Genomic DNA, 18,616 nt, shown 5'->3' on the forward strand with positions numbered 1-18,616 from the left:
TTATCCTCATAACCTTACTCTTTCCTGTATTCACCTTTAATTTTCTTCTTTTGCACACCCTACCAAATTCATCCACCAATCTCTGCAACTTCTCTTCAGAATCTCCCAAGAGCACAGTGTCATCAGCAAAGAGCAGCTGTGACAACTCCCACTTTGTGTGTGATTCTTTATCTTTTAACTCCACGCCTCTTGCCAAGACCCTCGCATTTACTTCTCTTACAACCCCATCTATAAATATATTAAACAACCACGGTGACATCACACATCCTTGTCTAAGGCCTACTTTTACTGGGAAAAAATTTCCCTCTTTCCTACATACTCTAACTTGAGCCTCACTATCCTCGTAAAAACTCTTCACTGCTTTCAGTAACCTACCTCCTACACCATACACTTGCAACATCTGCCACATTGCCCCCCTATCCACCCTGTCATACGCCTTTTCCAAATCCATAAATGCCACAAAGACCTCTTTAGCCTTATCTAAATACTGTTCACTTATATGTTTCACTGTAAACACCTGGTCCACACACCCCCTACCTTTCCTAAAGCCTCCTTGTTCATCTGCTATCCTATTCTCCGTCTTACTCTTAATTCTTTCAATTATAACTCTACCATACACTTTACCAGGTACACTCAACAGACTTATCCCCCTATAATTTTTGCACTCTCTTTTATCCCCTTTGCCTTTATACAAAGGAACTATGCATGCTCTCTGCCAATCCCTAGGTACCTTACCCTCTTCCATACATTTATTAAATAATTGCACCAACCACTCCAAAACTATATCCCCACCTGCTTTTAACATTTCTATCTTTATCCCATCAATCCCGGCTGCCTTACCCCCTTTCATTTTACCTACTGCCTCACGAACTTCCCCCACACTCACAACTGGCTCTTCCTCACTCCTACAAGATGTTATTCCTCCTTGCCCTATACACGAAATCACAGCTTCCCTATCTTCATCAACATTTAACAATTCCTCAAAATATTCCTTCCATCTTCCCAATACCTCTAACTCTCCATTTAATAACGCTCCTCTCCTATTTTTAACTGACAAATCCATTTGTTCTCTAGGCTTTCTTAACTTGTTAATCTCACTTGTTAATCTCACATGACCTACCAATTTCCTATCGAGGTGTTCCATTTCTGGACTATTTTGCTGCAATAGCTACCCACCTTCGCACCTGTTGGCAACAACGTTAGTCAACTCTGCTCGGTAACAAACTTCATTCTATTAAACCGAGCATAGGTTACTGGCCGTCTTCTTGTCATCAGTGCCGAGGTTGGGAGACCACTCTCTCCTGCCTTCGCATTGGCCACACTCGTCTTACTCATGGGTATCTCATGGAGAGGCACCCTGTTCCTCTCTGTGAGCAGTGTCAAGTTCCAGTATCGATTAGCCACATTCTGTTAGACTGCCCTCTCTATCAACGAGCACGCAGAATTTACCTCCAACGTCGTCTTCGTTCTACTACTCTCTCTTTACCTTCCCTTCTTGCTGATGGACCCTCCTTTAATCCTGATTCTCTCATTGACTTCTTGACAACGACTGATTTACTCCACAAACTCTGATGATACTTTTAGCACTCCCCTCAGCCCTTTCTAGTTCGGTCTCTTGCTGCCCTTTACCCTTTCACCATCCACTGCCCCACTGTTATCCATAACCTGTTGCTCATCCATCTCCCTTTTGCCACCTGATGCCCTCGCTTCCTTCCTGCCCTGCAGCGCTGTATAGTCCTTGTGGCTTAGCGCTTCTTTTTGATTATAATAATAATAATAGAAATTGATGTGCTGGGTCACCAAGGGTATAATTTGTAGAGGTAAGTAAGAGTTGCCAAGGTCGTGTGAGCATGTTAGAAGAGAATTGAGGTAAGTGGTTTTTAATGAATGTGTTGTAGAATGAGCAAGGTAACATGTACAATGAGATTCAGCTAAACCAGTTAGCAGATGAGTCATGGATGTTTGAAGGTCAGTTCCTGCATTCTGAAGAGGGGTGGGGATGCAGGAAGAATGTAATCCAAATTGTGATAACAAACATCTGGCACAACAGAGATTTAATTATTATAATTTTTTTTTTTTTTTGGGGGGGGGGGGAGGTTGAAGTATAATTATGGTTCTAGCTACTATCTTTATACAAAAAAATAAAAATACTCTATATTTCTTGTGTTAACTAAAACATTTGTTCTAGAAACATGATTTTATTTCCTTACAATTACATCACACAATGACAACTGCATGAAATTAAAATATTTTTACCATTCATTGGTCTGTTATAGCAGTATTCAAAATTATGGCAACACTTATTGCACAACTAGGTAGCTTGGCTCTACATGTCACGATTAAGTAAAACATGAAAAATTAATATATCACATACAAGCATAATGGTCCAGATTTTCACTTACACATTTCAGGAACATTTGCAAAGATAGAAAGAAATATTGTTTAGTTTTAGAAAATACTGTATTCTTATAAATAAATATTTAAAAAATAGTCATTAAATTACTTCTTATTTTCTTAATTTGCACAATTTAGAAAAAATAGCTAAAAGTATTCTGAAATGTAAGTTAATCAACAATTAACTTAGTATGTAAAGATCTCCTGTTTTTATGTATATATAAGTCATTCTCTAACACCAGTACTATGCTGTACAGAAGTAAGTCTTATTCAGTGCTTTATAGTTAATGCTATATTATCAACTGACCCAGTAATCTGGACTGAATTTATACAAACTATCTGAGTATTAGTATACAGTATAAATCAATGTGATAGAGGCTAAGAGAACACAACATAATCTCATTTATTATTAATGAATCAGTCTATCCACTCCTCACCATACTCATTATTATTATTCTTTCAGTATTTATTGTGCAGTTAGTCTTTACCACAAGTTACTTATGATAATATATTGGTTCATACTGTATAACTTCACAAACATGAAAATGTACAAAAAAATTTTTATTGGGCAACCTTGGTATAGCACAAAAACTTAATGCACTTTTACTATAAAAACAATCCTATTCTTATTTTCTCATGAGATAATTGTTTTACATGAAATTTGAAATAGCTAATATACCAATAATGAATAATCAAAATATACAAAATAAATTTATAATAAATATGACCAACTTCTTCCCAATAGTAACCCCAATGTAACTTTTGCACTGGGTTACAAAGCTTTGGAACAGAGCAGAGATCTAGTTATTTACAAAAATCCACCAACGCATAACCTTATAATAAAGTCCTGTTAATGTTGACAGGACAGAGGCACAACTTAACCAGCTTTACTACTTTTGAACAAGTAGCTGTATAAATTCACTTTGCCTTTGTAATGCCTACATTGGTCCTTGTTTATACATACACAAGTTTCTGGGATAATACAGTCATGATAGAAATACATTGAGAACTGCAGTAAAAATATTTCACCCACTTTAGGTACAATATGGCATAAAGTCACAGATGAATTTCTTTAAATCAAAATATTTTTATTTTGATCTAGTATTTAATGGTAAAACAGTATGGCTATAAACATAAGTATGTATAATTGTCTAATGAAAAATAAGTTAACATTGCATAATGAGTAGGACAAAGATATCCCACATCATCACTCGTGTATTGTAAAAAAAAATTTAGTAATCTGGTTATAAAACAAGGAAATGAGATAAAACTGCATTCTCTAAAGTATGATAATTTATCCATAATGAGTGGACAATCACTTGGGTTGAGAAATGTCAGCTGTTCTTAAGTATGACAATGTTTCTGCCCCTTTACATAATGAAATGCATTGCCAATCCAATATGGCCCTGCCTGCTGAAGGTTTAATGTTGTCCTTGCACCATTGTCTCCCATTTTTTGTATATTACATTAATGGGGAGCACTAAACCTATAGGTGTCATATAGTGCCTGAGCAAATGGGAGGCAATCAAGAGACCTTAACTATCACCAAGGCCAGTTAAGGGCTAATTTTTTTTTGTTTTTCTCAAAATGGGGAGGAAAAGTTGTACCAGCATACCTACTGGTTGAGGGAATATTCTTTAAATATGACTCCTCGCCTTATGTTGTTAGTCATGATAGAATAAAATTTTAGTGTGTACATTCATAAAAGCTAATTTTCCATACTTTCATATAGTACATGTTAATTTATATATTTTAACACATAAGAAATGGGCAGTTACTCAGGACATCATTTAACCCAATCATTAAGAGGGTACAGCAAATTACCATTACAATTTTATTAAAATTGTAGAGAACAAAAATCACAATGACTGTCTTTTAAGAAATGTAATAAATCAATCCTGAAAAATAAGCATTTTTAAATTATTTGAGCTATTTATGAATGAAACTTAATAGGCTCTTATCATAATTATAGTTTACAGCATCTAAATTTTATTTTAAAACAGCTATACAATTATTTTATTAAAGTCTTATAAAACCCTTGTTTGTGTAGAAAAAGTAATGCATTTGTTCAAAAGTTTTGCCAACTGTGAAACTTGTATGGTAGCTTGATTCTGATAAGGAACTGTAATACCCCCATAGCACAAGACACCTTTTAACTGCTTTACACATTTTATTTTTAACATACAAATTTACTTAATGTTTTTTGCTTTTAAAAAACTCGTTTATTAAACAAGGCAACCATTCCACTAAAATAACTGTAATGTTAAATCCACTTTAACTTAGGTAGCAAAGAGAGATAAGATCTGTTAAAAAAAAAAAACAGATAAGCCTTGGTTATTTCTTCAGTGCAACAAGTTTCCATGGCTTTGCACAGAATATTTATAGGAAGTTTTATCTATTTTGATAAATTAATTAAACTTTTTCCTTTAACAATAATTAAAATATGTAAATGTAAAAATTGTCTTGCAATTTTATCACTAAAACTGTGAAAAGATAATGCTAGACAATATACACAAGGTTCTCATTTACTATATATATTACATAATCTTAGGAGTATTTGCTTTTCTTGCTGTTAATAAAATAGGGACTACATCTTAGGCTGAAATCTTACTACTGATATTATACAATGCCATGTTGTGAAGCAAATATTCATGAGAATTTTACATAACTTTGCACAGTATAAAAATAAAAACAGGCACAAATAATTTGACATATACAACTTGGTATTAACCAAACTGACACAGACTTTGCATCATCAGTGAGAAACCACTGTATTTGAGTAGCCCTGCTACCTTACTACAAATTCCTATTGACCTAACAAGTGTTTTGTTAAATTTAACACTAAGTATTTAGGCAAGTATAAGCTAATTTTGATTTGTTACATCAAACACTTTATCCAGTACAGTGCTATGAACATTAACTGATGCCTATTAGAATACTATTGTAACAATTGAATAAAAGCAAAATATGATTAGCAGACTGCTATGTGAACTGATTGTCTGGTGATACACTGAACAGTTATAATGCTTTAACAAATGTACAATATGGAATATTTTATCCCTCCCCACCCCCCCCAAAAAGCTTCAACCAATGACATGCATTACTTCATCACTTTGAAGCCTACATCTAATTCAGTTATTGAAAGGCTAATCAATGTATAAAATTAAAGTGACACCAACTAAAATTGAACAACAGCCTTAACCTGTAATTGTTTGTGTAGATGTGTTCATAACAACAACAGACAAAAGTTGGTTACGAGAAACTCCTTACTTTATGGAGGAGAGCTGAAAATTTTCACGTTACTTTTGAGCATGTCAGTCAACCCAAGAGGGGCTTTTTAATCTAAGGAACTAAATTTACCTTCCAATTCCTTGGATCAAACTTTAATGCCTGCCATTCCTCAAGCACTGCATGACCATTACAATTTAAGCATTTATAAAAAATGGCCACAACATGTACTCAATTAGGAACTTACAGTATTTGAAAATTTTATTTAATATATAATTCACTACCAATATTTTATAATAATCTCTTTAAAAAAGATGCTTTGATACCATTGAGGGGCTTTTGAGCCGAGGAATTGGAGTTACCCTTCCCTTCTTAGGATACAACCTGATTACCTCATTATCCCGGTGCCGTACGATTAGTAAACTCCAGTGTATCAGCAACTACTGGATAAATAACTAAGAAATTTGGCAATTTGACACTACACAACCTTGATTAAGGCAGTAGGGAATCGTATATCTTACTAGCAAGATGCTAAAGCATTATATAAACCAGTGACAAGACCCATAAGGATCATACATTACATGTGGAATAGAATGTTACTAGGTTTGATCCAAGGAAGGGGAGGGTAGCTCTTTTTTTTAAAACGAGAGCCCTTCACCATCCTCAAAGCACTTCTCTTGGAAAGAATATCCTCTTCCAGCTACCAAACCTAATTCTTTCCAGTATAAGCACCATTTTGGCCTTTTAACACAGCAAGAAATTTCTCTCAATCTGGATAGTGCATAATGGGAAAAAAAGAAATGGAAATGGATATTTGATAATTTGTATCGTATGAAGGCCCCTTCAAAACCTGATGCAAACTTCAACATGAATGTATTCTTAAAATACCAGTACATAGCCACCTTTTAGTTCTACATAGGTACCCCTTCAGAGAGGTGCCTTGATGTAGGTGTGGGGTCTCTTGATCCAAGGAATTGGACCTGTCCACCCTTTCCTCTACATACTGTATGACCCCTACGGTTTGTGCTCCTCCCATGAATGTAATAATAATAATAATGCAAATTATTACAATTACAGTTACGAAAATATAGCACAATAGTAGACAATGGAAATTATTCAATTTTCTTGGTCCACACAAAAAATGTGCCAGCACTGATTTGATTTTTATCTCCAAACCATGTATCCTTCACACCAATTAGCTAAAGCCATAAACTTTTCTCAAAACCAGACTCTACAGCACTTTCTTAATCTCTAAAATATTTGCTCTAACACTTTCAAAATTATCAAGTGACCAACAACTATCAAAATTTACACATGCATTCAGATCCTACTTTATTATCCTGTACATAACACTAAATTTTAAATATTGTAGAATGGACTTGGAATCTGTTTGTCTTAGCGCACACTAAAATGTTTAGTAATTGAGATTGTGTGACAAAACTGTGTCCAACCACAGAAAACAGGAGAAAACTAGTAATGCATTCAAAGGTGTTCCATCATGCTGTGATGACTAGAAGTCACAGCATGAGTTATTGATTTTGAATATGGCTCAATCTCAACATATAAAACAAAAAAATAAGAGGACTAATTTGAAAGCCCTTAATTCTAAGGCTGTTATGTTATCACATTGTGTGATGCAGGAAATAGACCTCACTGCACAAGACTAAACAGCAATGGCATACTTTAACGTAACAAAATTGGACAATAGTACAAATGCTGTAAGGTTATGAGATAACTTGACAATTAGAATGTGAGGGGGCAAGACACGTGAGTTATGCTGCTGTGATTGGATACATGTAGTTGACAAGAGCTGAACTCAGGAAACTGAAGAGATGCGGTCATTGGGTGCACCCATCTGAGTCAGCACTTTGTCCAGCCACTGAAGAGGGCCATGAAGATGGATCTCAATCCAGCACGGTGTGCTGGTAACGTCCTGCCGGTGATATTCTGCACCCCATCCTTTTACAAATGACATCCTGGTAGAGGAAAAATAAATCCATTAAAGATTCCATTTCAACCAGACCATTATCTTAAACTTACAAAGCATTATACCACTGTATACAGTGTCCCATGACAGCTGTACTCTGGCCACCAAATTCTACATAATCTACAAACTGTAAACAGATGCACTGATCACATATGGTGAATACATCAACAATGAATTACAGATATTATTATTATAATCAAAAAGAAGCGCTAAGCCACAAGGGCTATACAGCGCTGCAGGGTAGGGAAGGAAGCAAGGGAATTGGATGGCAGAAGGGAGGGGGGATGATCAGCAGGTTACAGAAAACAGCGGGGCAGGGGATAGTACGGGGGTAGAGGGTAGCAAGAGATTGAAGTAAAAAGGGCTGAAGGTATCAGAATTTGTGAAGTCAGTCAGTCGTTGTCAAAAAGTCAATGAGAGAGTCCGGATGAAAGGTGGGTCCATCAGCGAGAAGGGAAGGTAAAGAGAGAGCAGAGGAGCGAAGACGACGACAGAGGTAAATTCTGCGTGCTCATTGATAAAGTGGGCAGTCCAACAGAATGTGGCTGACTTATAATGGAGCTTGGCAATTCTCACAGAGAGGAGCAAGACGCCTCTCCATGAGATATCCATGAGTAAGACGAGTATGCCCAATGCGAAGACGGGAGAGAGTAGTCTCCTAACCTCGACACTGGTGATAAGAAGACGGCCAGTAACCTATACTCGGTTTAATAGATTGAAGTTTGTTGCCGAGCATAGTAGACCAACGTTGTTGCCAACGGGTGTGAAGGTGGGAAGATATTGCAGCAAAATAGTCCGTAAATGGAATACCTCTATAAGAAACTGGTAGGTCATGTACTGCTGACCGCGCAGCAGTGTCTGCCTGTTCATTGCCCTGTACGTCAACATGACCAGGGACCTAACAAAAAACAATATCTTTATGCTTGGTTATTATTATTATAATCAAAAAGAAGCGCTAAGCCACAAGGGCTATACAGCTTTTATGCTTGGTAAAGATGCGGCGTAGCCAAAGTTGGATACGGAGGACTAAGGGGTGAGGTGTATCAAATTTTTGTATAGCCTGTAAAGCACTAAGGGAGTCTGAGACAACCACAAATGATGACACAGGCATAGATGCAATACGGATAAGTGCTGTAAGGATGGCATATAATTCAGCAGTAAAAATACTAGCCGAAGATAGTAAATGCCCTTGAACGACGCTGTCCAGAAACACTGCTGCGAATCCTACGCCGTCAGAAGACTTAGAGCCATCTGTGTACACAGCAATGGCATGAGAATGAGAGTGAAAGTGGTCAAGAAAAAGAGCGGGAAGCGACCATAGACAGTTGGGCTTTCGAGCAAGGGAGGGAGAAAGAACAGACTCGAACAGCTGGAACTTCCCAGGGGGGTAGGGAAAAGTGAGATGCTACATGTACATAGAAAGGTGGTAGTTGAAGAGAAGACAAGAGCGAATGAAGGCGAAGAGAGAAGGGACGGAGTAAACAGGGGCGGCGAACAAATAAAGAATGTCTACTAATACCAGTGACCATTCTATAAATGGAAGGATTGCGGAGATCATGAGAGCGTACATAGTAGCGCAGGCAATGGGCATCACGGCGATCGGATAAGGATGGAACATTCACTTCTGCATAGAGCCTCTCGACAGGGGAAGAGCGAAAAGCACCAAGGATTAAACGTAATCCTTGGTGATGAATGGGGTTAAGGCTAGAGAGAGTAGCAGGAGATGCCGCTGAATAGATCTGGTCACCATAATCAAGTTTCGATAAAATAAGGGTGGAATGTAGGCGAAGGAGGGTTCGACGATCAGCTCCCCATGAAAGAAGAGCAAGGGTTTTAAGAAGGTTCAGCCGGCTGTAACAAGTTGCCTTCAGAGAGGTAATGTGAGGTTTCCAGGATAACCTACGATCAAAGAGGAGGCCCAGAAACTTGACTGTATCACGTTCAGGGATACGGGAGCCATAGAGGTACAAAGGATGATCGGAGATGACAGAGCGTCTAGTGAAAGTAATTTGGTGGGTTTTAGTGCTGGAAAATTTAAACCCACGTGTGGTGGCCCAATTGGAAACACGGTCGACTGCATGTTGGAGAGAAACTGTAATGAGGTGACAGTCAGCGCCTGCACAGGCAATAGCGAAGTCATCAACATAGAGTGATGACCAAATATTTGATGGAAGACTAGAGGCCAAATCATTAATAACAAGGAGAAAAAGTGTTGTGCTCAGAACACATCCCTGGGGGACACCTTCAGCTTGGATAAAGTCCGGGGAGAGCACATTATTAACCCGAACACGGAAATGCCTGTCAGTTAAAAAGTTCTTAAGGAAGGATGGTAGATTGCCTCGAAGGCCTAAGGAGTGGGCTTGGGCTAAAATATTATACCTCCAAGTTGTGTCATATGCCTTCTCAAGGTCAAAAAATATGGCAATAACCGAGTGGTTATTCGCAAAGGCATTACGAACGTACGTATCCAAGCGTAGTAAGGGGTCTATGGTAGAACGTCCCTTACGAAAGCCATATTGACGAGTGGAGAGACTGTTGTGTGTCTCTAAATACCACACTAAACGTCTATTTACTAGGCGTTCCATTACTTTGCAAACTGCACTGGTAAGAGCAATGGGACGATAGTGGGAGGTTTCATGTCCCGTAGTGCCTGGTTTGCGGAAAGGGAGAACAATGGCGGATTTCCACAGCTGTGGAAGAACTCCTTGTGACCAAATAAGATTGTAAAGGCGTAATAGGACTGCAAGGGCTGACTGATGTAAATGTTGTAGCATACGAATATGAATGTCGTCGGGCCCAGCTGCCGATGATCGACAAGCTGAGAGTGTTGCCTCCAGTTCTTGAAGTGTAAAAGGCACATTATACTGTTCTTCTCTGAGAGAAGAAAAGTCCAAGGGTGCTAACTCTCTGGCAGACTTTGAGGAAAGAAATGAGGGGCATAGATGGAGTCCCTGAGAAATACGGACCAGATGATTGCCAATTTCATTGGCAACATCTAGTGGGTTTGCGATATCAACACCGGCAACCCGCAGAACAGGAGCCGGGTCAGGAGAATATTTACCACTCAGTTTTCGTACTTTTTTCCAGACTGCGCTCATAGAGGAAGCAGAGGTGATGGTGGAGACAATCTCGCCAGCAAGTGCGTTTAGCGTCACGGATGACACGGCGAGCGATCGCACGCTTCTGTTTAAAATCAAGGAGTCTCTCTGTGGTTCTATTGTACCGGTACCTGCCCCATGCAGCTCGTTTCAAACGTACTGCACGAGCACAAGCAGGAGACCACCAAGGCACGCATTTCTGAGAATGCCTGCCCGAAGTTTGGGGTATAGAATGAGAAGCTGCGGTGAAAACGGAGGACGAGAAGAGGTGTAAAAGCTCATCGATGGAGGACGAAGAAGGAACCTCTTTAAAAACAGTTAGGTGTGAGTAAAGGTTCCAATTTGCCCGATTAAATTGCCAGCGTGGGGTGCGAAGAGGTGGCGAATATGAAGGGGAAGTAAGAATGATTGGGAAATGATTACTGTCATGCAAGTCCGGGAGAACAGACCAAGTGAAGTCTAATGCGGTGGAGGAAAAGCAGACTGAGAGATCAATGCAAGAGAGAGTATGAGTCCGAGGATCAAAATGGGTGTGAGTACCTGTATTTAAAACATGGAGGGGGTGGGTGGCAAGAAAAGCCTCTAACTGAATTCCACAGGAATCACAGTGAGACCCCCCCCCCCCCAGAGGAAATGGTGGGCATTAAAATCACCAAGTAACAAAATCGGTGGTGGTAATGACGAAACAAGAAAGGCAATATCCGGAATAGATAATGCCCGAGAAGGAGAGAGATATAAAGAACAGAGCGTATACCACCTATGTAAGTGGATACGGGCTGCTGTGTAATGCAGCGAAGTATGAACAAATAGCTGATGGTACGGAATATCAGTGCGTAGAAGAAGGGCACTTTCATTAAAGGTCCCATCAGGAAAAGGATCTGAAGAATACAATAAATTATAGCCTGAGATGGGAGAAATAACAGCAGAGTGTAATTTTGGTTCCTGTAAGCAAACACCAACAGGGGCAAACTGGGAGAGTAACATCTGAAGCTCACCCCGATTACCCCTGAGGCCGCGTATATTCCACTGTAAATAGGCCATGATTGGCAATGATAAAGATACTTGAAATCCGCAAGTAAGGGTTCCTACGGACTAGAGGGGTTAGAAAAGTCCACATGCGGAGGCAGTGGAAAACGTTCAAGCAGCGAAGGAACGGTGCGCTGTGAAGAAAGGAGTTGCGCAGATGGAGCAGAGGAGAGAGAAAGAGCGGAAGGTGGATCAGTGTCCATTGATGGTTTGGTCTCTGCAATATATTCAGAGATTGCTTCAAGTGTTTCGGAATTCAGAGACGTCGTATGGGAGACAATATTGGAAATGTTAGGGGGAGGATGAGTAAAGATTGGAACTGTATTGGACTGTACCAAGGTAGGGGGGGGGGCGAAAGGGTGGAGGGAACTGGAGAAGCGTGGCAGGGGACAGAAGAGGCAGGAACCTGGGAGGTGGCAGAAGAGGAAGAAACTTGGGAGGGAACAGGGGAGGAAGGTACAGTACGAGGAGGAGGGTGAACCTCTACACTTGTAACTGAGCCAGTGAGAGGGGGAGAACCAGGGAGGGTAAAATGAGGAGGTGGAAGATGGGTAGGAGGTGTTAACGGACCTTTTTTTGACTTTTGAGAAGTAGAGGGACGATTGGGAGGAGGTGTCGTACGAGGTCTCGTCGATACTGAGGCTTGTGAGAGAGAACACGAAGAAGCGAGAGCAGACTGAGGCGTTGAAGTAGGGACATCTGAGCCGAGGACAGCAAAAGGATTAGATACAGGAGTGACTATGGGAGAGGTAACCACAGAGGTGGTTGTAGAAGATGGGATACCAGAAGTGGGGGGACGTTTTGAAACACGGGAATAAGAAATGCGTGGGAGTCTCCCTTGGAGGCGGAGATGAGAAACTGCCATGGCATAAGGGAGACCTTCTGTCTCTTTGAGGTAACGGATTTCCCGCTCGTTTAAATAGACTTGAGAGTACGAAGGGTGAGCCTCATGACAGTTAAGGCAAGAGGGAGATCGATTGCAAGACGTATTAGAATGGTCATTGTCACCACAGACTGGGCATTCGGCGATAGATCTGCAATATTTCGCTGGATGGCCAAATCGCCAGCAATTTCTACACTGTTGTGGTGTAGGGATCACCTTTCGAACTTGTAACCGATGTCCTGCTATATAAACTGAGGATGGGAGTTCTCGGCTGTCAAAAGTTAAACGAGCCACATTGCTAGGGTATCGTCTCCGCCCATGGGCAGGAAGAACGTAAGTGTCTACCTTGAGGATTGGGAGATCTTGGAGTTCCAGCTGTTCAAGAATGTCAGTGCCACATGTCTGGAAATTTTGTTGAACTATGGTATGGGGCAGAATGACGGTACCACTACAAGAATTGAGGGAATGATGTTTTTCAAGAGTGACAGGAACAGTATCGATATGGGAAAGACGAGAGAGAGCTCATGAGCCTGGGTAGCATTCTGTACGGTAATGATGCGTGTACCGCTCTTAAGAGCATGAAAAGAAATATCTTTACCAACATGGCGTAGGAGTGCCTTGCCAATACTGTGGTCAGAAAGATAGGCAGTAGAGGAAGTCGGTCGTAAAGTGAAGAATTTAGTCCATTGTTCAGTTTGAAACTGAGCGTGGAAAGGTAATGAAGGACGTGTCGATCGTTTCTGAGAAGAACGAGAAGGTGGAGAAGTATCATCAGCAGGTAATTGTCGTTGGCGTTTAGGCGTGGGACCAGAGTTGGTCCGACGTGGAACGGGTCGGCGATTTGAAAATTGCTGCACCCTAGAGGGAGAGGCCAGAAGCATAGTCAGAGGAGAGCGAAGGTCTGATAAATCGAAGGAGTCAGTCGAGGCCTCAGTACCTGAAGCGGGTGAGGAAACAGCACTGGCAATAGGTACAGAGGCATGAGGAGTGTCTGAAGAGTGGTCCAAAGACGAGGCGGGGTCAGAACGGGGTGCGGTATCAAGAAGGGGCCCGGGGGTAGTAGGTTCATGGACTAGGGCTGCCATGGTTAGGTTACTTCTTTCTTTTTGTTTTTAAGAAAAAAAAGAAAGAAGAAAAGAAAATAAAAATAAAAAAAAAAGAATAAAAAAAGGGGGGACCGGGGAGGGATAGTTCCTAGGAGGAATGAAAGGGCCAGAAATCTCCCTCCGCGCCCAAGAGGACCTCAGCACCGCAAGTAGCGCAGATGCAGCATGGAACCCGTGCCATACCCTACCCATCATGCTAGTAAACTAACAATCCGGGATAGCAACCTCACATCTGCCGAGCTACCTCGGTGGACAAAAGAGAGGGCGGCCGGATATCCGCCACAAAGCATACCTCCTTCGGCCACCACCCCCGGAATCCGAAAGGTGGCTTCCAGAGATGCACCCATCGCCCAAAAGACACCCAAAGCTACTCCGGGATACCGGAGAGGGATCGGGACATCCCCAGGCGATCCAGATTCCACGGCAAACTACGCCACTGCCAAGAACCTCAACGGAATGGGATGGACCCCGGTATCCTTTCCCCTACCTAGGAACTAGCGCGCCTGTGGGAGAAATCCCAAAGGCCAAAAAGAGGAAGGGCAAAAGGGAGGGGTGGGGAGGAGGAGGAGGAAAGGAAAAAGGGGAGGATGGGATAGGGGAGGGGAGATTGGGGGGTAATTAGGTTCGGTCTGAGGAAGAAGACCGACAGGTCTAATTCCTCAGACCAAGAGCCTCTTCACCACACCAAGGAGCCCCCCTTGAAGAGTGAATTACAGATAGATTATAAAGGGGGAGCACTAAACCCGTAGGATTATGCAACACCTGTGGAAGGTATTCAGGCTTAATTCAGGGAACTGGAGCATACATCCAATTCCCTAGATCAAGAGCCCCTCACCAATGTCAAGGAACCTTGAAGGGAATTACCAAAGTGAGGAGAGAGTATGTATTTTAAAACCAAATGCTTAAATAAATATTTGGTCACATTCTGTATACTGTCAAATTATCCTACAGCCTACTTTCATAGGATGGATATATACTATTATTAAGACAGATCTACATAACACTGGCCACACTCTAGTTTTCCCTCTTAAAATTCCCTCTTTTGTCCATTACACATACCATGTATTTAACCAACACGGATTCTAAAACTTAATTAGTATACATTTCAAACATTATACCATTATCTCCACAAATTTACTACATGTATTTGAAGTCATGTTCTACTACTGCCTTCACAAAACATCAAAATGTTCTTAAAAATATACAATACTGACAGACATTTCATACCTGATTGTACACATTTTAGTAAGATCAAACACTGCTTCGTAGCCATGGTTGACACTCTGGGAGAGGAGCTGGGCAAACTCCTGATTATTAAAGATCTTGAGTGAACATCCAGGAGGAATTTTACACACAGTAGATGGATGGAAGCCATGGTGGTGGTTACAATTGCGAGACTGGACGAAGATAGCCGAGTCGGACAAACATTCTGCATACACTTCCCCACCAACATAATATAGATGGACTCCTGAAGTGCATACAATAATAATAATAATTTACCCTGAAGACTGTACACTAGACTATTATATATAAGACTGACCCTGTAAACCTGTATCCAATGTACCTTATTATATGTGGAAAGTTTAGGGGTCCTTTGACAATGACAATTTAATGGATATTTTTTAATGATGCAGGTTATTTTAGCATGGTGGAATTTGTGTCTACGTATTATCTTATTTTTAGAGGGTTGAAGAATTACTAGGTTAATGGCATTTTTCAAATTTCCAATATGCACACTATTGTAAATGTATTTTCACACAAGGTTTTTGGCAGATCTACACACAGGTGTGTCTAGAGTTGTCTACAAACTTCCAAGATCAATTTTAATCAATTATACAAGCTTTAAACTAATGTACGTACTTCAAAGTTTCTGAAGTACCATATACAGGATCTATTTTTTTCTAGGGTCATTTTGCTATGATAAAAGTAAATCCGTAAGATTTGTGTATTTACAGCTAACCACTCCCAATTATTGTATGAAGAGTAAAATACTATGCATCAAATTAAATCTTTTAAGGTAATTTCCATTAAAATGAGAAAAAGAATGTTACTTCTGTAACAAATACAATGTATGCATATCCAGCCTATGGAAGGTACTAGATTTTGGTGCTATATTCCAGGTAAAGGTCAGCATGTCCCAAGTAAATGAAAATTTGGGAGTACAGTTTTGGAGAGAATGAAAACATGACAGTGACTGATGAAAAAAAATGGAGGGAAAAAAAAAGATCCCCTATACTTTATTAATATTGTAAGGAATACAGGTCAAAAAACTCACCTTTACCAATGTGTCTTCTTGTGTTTTCTATAGTAGAATTGCGATTAACATTAGAGAGTAAACCTAAGCAAAATCTCTCTGAATTGTTGCTTGGATCTGTGAAGCCATCAACGATGACTGAATGTGTTTGGGCATGAAATACTTCTCCGACTCTATTATTCAGTTCGTAATATGCTATACTTGACCAAAAAGCAGGTTCCTGAAACACAAAATATTTAAATTAAAACCTTAAAAATAGCAATGAATTTGCACACGATCAATGGGTCTTATCAACTTGTCAGTTCTGTATAACATCAATATTATATGATCAATTAATGAATATACATTACTATGTTTGTGTGTTAGTGTTATACAGATATCTCTCTAGCACTACACCATTATTCCAAGTCTAATAAAATGCCATGAACAGACAATATCAAAGAAAGCTATATGAAAAGATGAAGCCTGGTTAATTACCTGGTATGTAACAGGAGTAACATTTGGGTTAATAATAGTGCCAACAGGAACAATTTCCATAGTTGTATCTGCAGGTTGCGTCTGTTTTATGTCTTCACTTGGAGGAGTATATATTGGTGGCGGAGTATCTGCTTTGGAGGCAAAAGCTTTCAGTTAATGCACACTCAGTATCCACATTTGAAAATGCAACTGTCTAATAATAATCAAAGATTCATTACTATAATGATAAAAAAAAAAATCTGAAGGCTGAATAATGCTGACTGCTTTATTGACAAACCTCAGACAAGTATAAAAAAAAAAAGCATCCATCCACCCTCAATTTACTAAACGAAGTTGTAGGGCCACCCACTGGCAAAGCAGTGAAATTTTTTGATGTAATGGAAATCCATTCATGGGTGAAATGTTGTACCAATGAAGATTTCATTGCATCAACTCTCGAACTGTCCAAACATAGATCTATGTTCACGTGCACAGGGCTCCAAACGTAAATCTACATTTGGACAGTTTAAGGGTTAAGTATGTATTTACCACTCCTAGATTTATATACTATTTTAAGTCAACCTAAAGAACAAAAAGGCACAATACCGTGACTGGAACAATACACAAATAACCCATATGTAGGAGAGGAGATTACGATGACATTTCAGTCCGACTTGGACTATTTACAAAGTTACACTCAGTGTGACTGTAAATTTACCACTTATAAAGTCATACCGAGTGTGACTTTGTAAATGGTCCAAGTAGGACCGAAACGTCGTCATTAGCTCCACTCTCCTACGTATGGGTTAGCTGTGTTTAGTCAACCTATTATGTTCATCCTTTCTATGCAACCAACCCATCTCAACCCACCCCCCCACCTCTCTGCTCTTTGATTTATACCTTCCATAACACTATCTCTTAATCTTATAACTTATTTTCTTAAATATTTGTGCTACATGTTGATCTCAGAATTGCACCAACCCCACAAGGTAACCATTGGTAACCTTCACTTATTTTTTTCCTTTTAAATACAGCTTATCTTCACTTAACAGAGTTCCATTCCTAAGAACTCATCAGTAAACGAATTCGTCGCTAAGTGATTTGCATACTATAATGGTAGTGGGTTTGTGTCAACCATCTATGGCATTATTTTAATGTCACCTTTACACCATTTATAACATTTCTGATATATTTATAAATGTTTATACAGTAGTGTACTGTATAATGTAATAAACAGAATAGAGGAAATCAGCTCTAATATACGTTATTTAGGTATGCATGCTGGTCAGAGACCCCGTCATAAGTTCGAGTCATCGGTAAACGAGTACAGGTCTCTCTCAACATTCGTGAGGGTTAGGGGATCAAGAGACTCGTGAATGTTGAAAAACCGTGAATGTTTGGTGCCCCAATATATTGTAGGGAAATATATTACAATACTGCTTCCTTAACTTGTTGAACCATGAATAATCATAAAATACATGAAAACGTCGTAAATTGTACTAAATATATACATGTTATGCTTTAATAATGTATGTTATTTAATAACATGTATGTTAATAACATGTATGTTATTAAATACCACAGACTCCACCACTGCGAGTCCCTACTACCCTCCCTCCGACCCCCGCAACTGGCAGCCAGCCCTCCCACCACTCAGTGTGGTGAGTGTTTTGTTTGTTCATTATTTGCTATTAAACTACAGAATAAATAATGTAAATCCATTCATGACTGCATATTGGAATGGCTATTAGGAAAGGTATTAGAGGGTGACATCATGTGTTTACTCTTGAACACAGCAAAGAATCGAACATTTCTGCTATTGCTAATAATAACAATAGTAAAAATAATAATAATAATAATAAATACGATATAATTGAAGAAGGAAATTGTACAAAAATACGAGGGAGTGGTTGACACATCGTCAGTGTGACTTTGTTTATGCTGGAGTGAACATTAGTCTCCCTGCTCTTCCAAACATTTCACAATAATTCAGCGGTTGAGGCAGTGGTATTTAATAACATATATGTTATAAATAATAATAGTACATGTTATTATTAATAACATGTATTATTATTAACGTATGTGTTTAATAACATATATGTTATAAATAATAATAGTACATATTATTAATAACATGTATTATTATTAACATGTATGTTATTAAATACCATTGTCTCAATCACT

The 18,616-nt window shown here is 39.5% G+C and overlaps 1 protein-coding gene across 1 annotated transcript in view; it reads right to left on the reverse strand.

Annotated features, from left to right (window-relative positions):
• Positions 1–2,178: 2,178 nt before the first annotated feature.
• Positions 2,179–18,616, reverse strand: part of Mad (Mothers against dpp) — a gene marked incomplete in the record, with an annotated part of 232,058 nt that continues 215,620 nt past the window's right edge. The window contains 4 exon segments of the mRNA XM_070098182.1: positions 2,179–7,598; positions 14,950–15,190; positions 15,998–16,196; positions 16,454–16,584. Of these exon segments, the coding sequence (XP_069954283.1) occupies positions 7,439–7,598; positions 14,950–15,190; positions 15,998–16,196; positions 16,454–16,584 (731 nt within the window).

This window comes from Cherax quadricarinatus, chromosome 61 (genome assembly GCF_038502225.1).
Source record: "Cherax quadricarinatus isolate ZL_2023a chromosome 61, ASM3850222v1, whole genome shotgun sequence".
In the NCBI taxonomy this organism is placed as follows: domain Eukaryota; kingdom Metazoa; phylum Arthropoda; class Malacostraca; order Decapoda; family Parastacidae; genus Cherax; species Cherax quadricarinatus.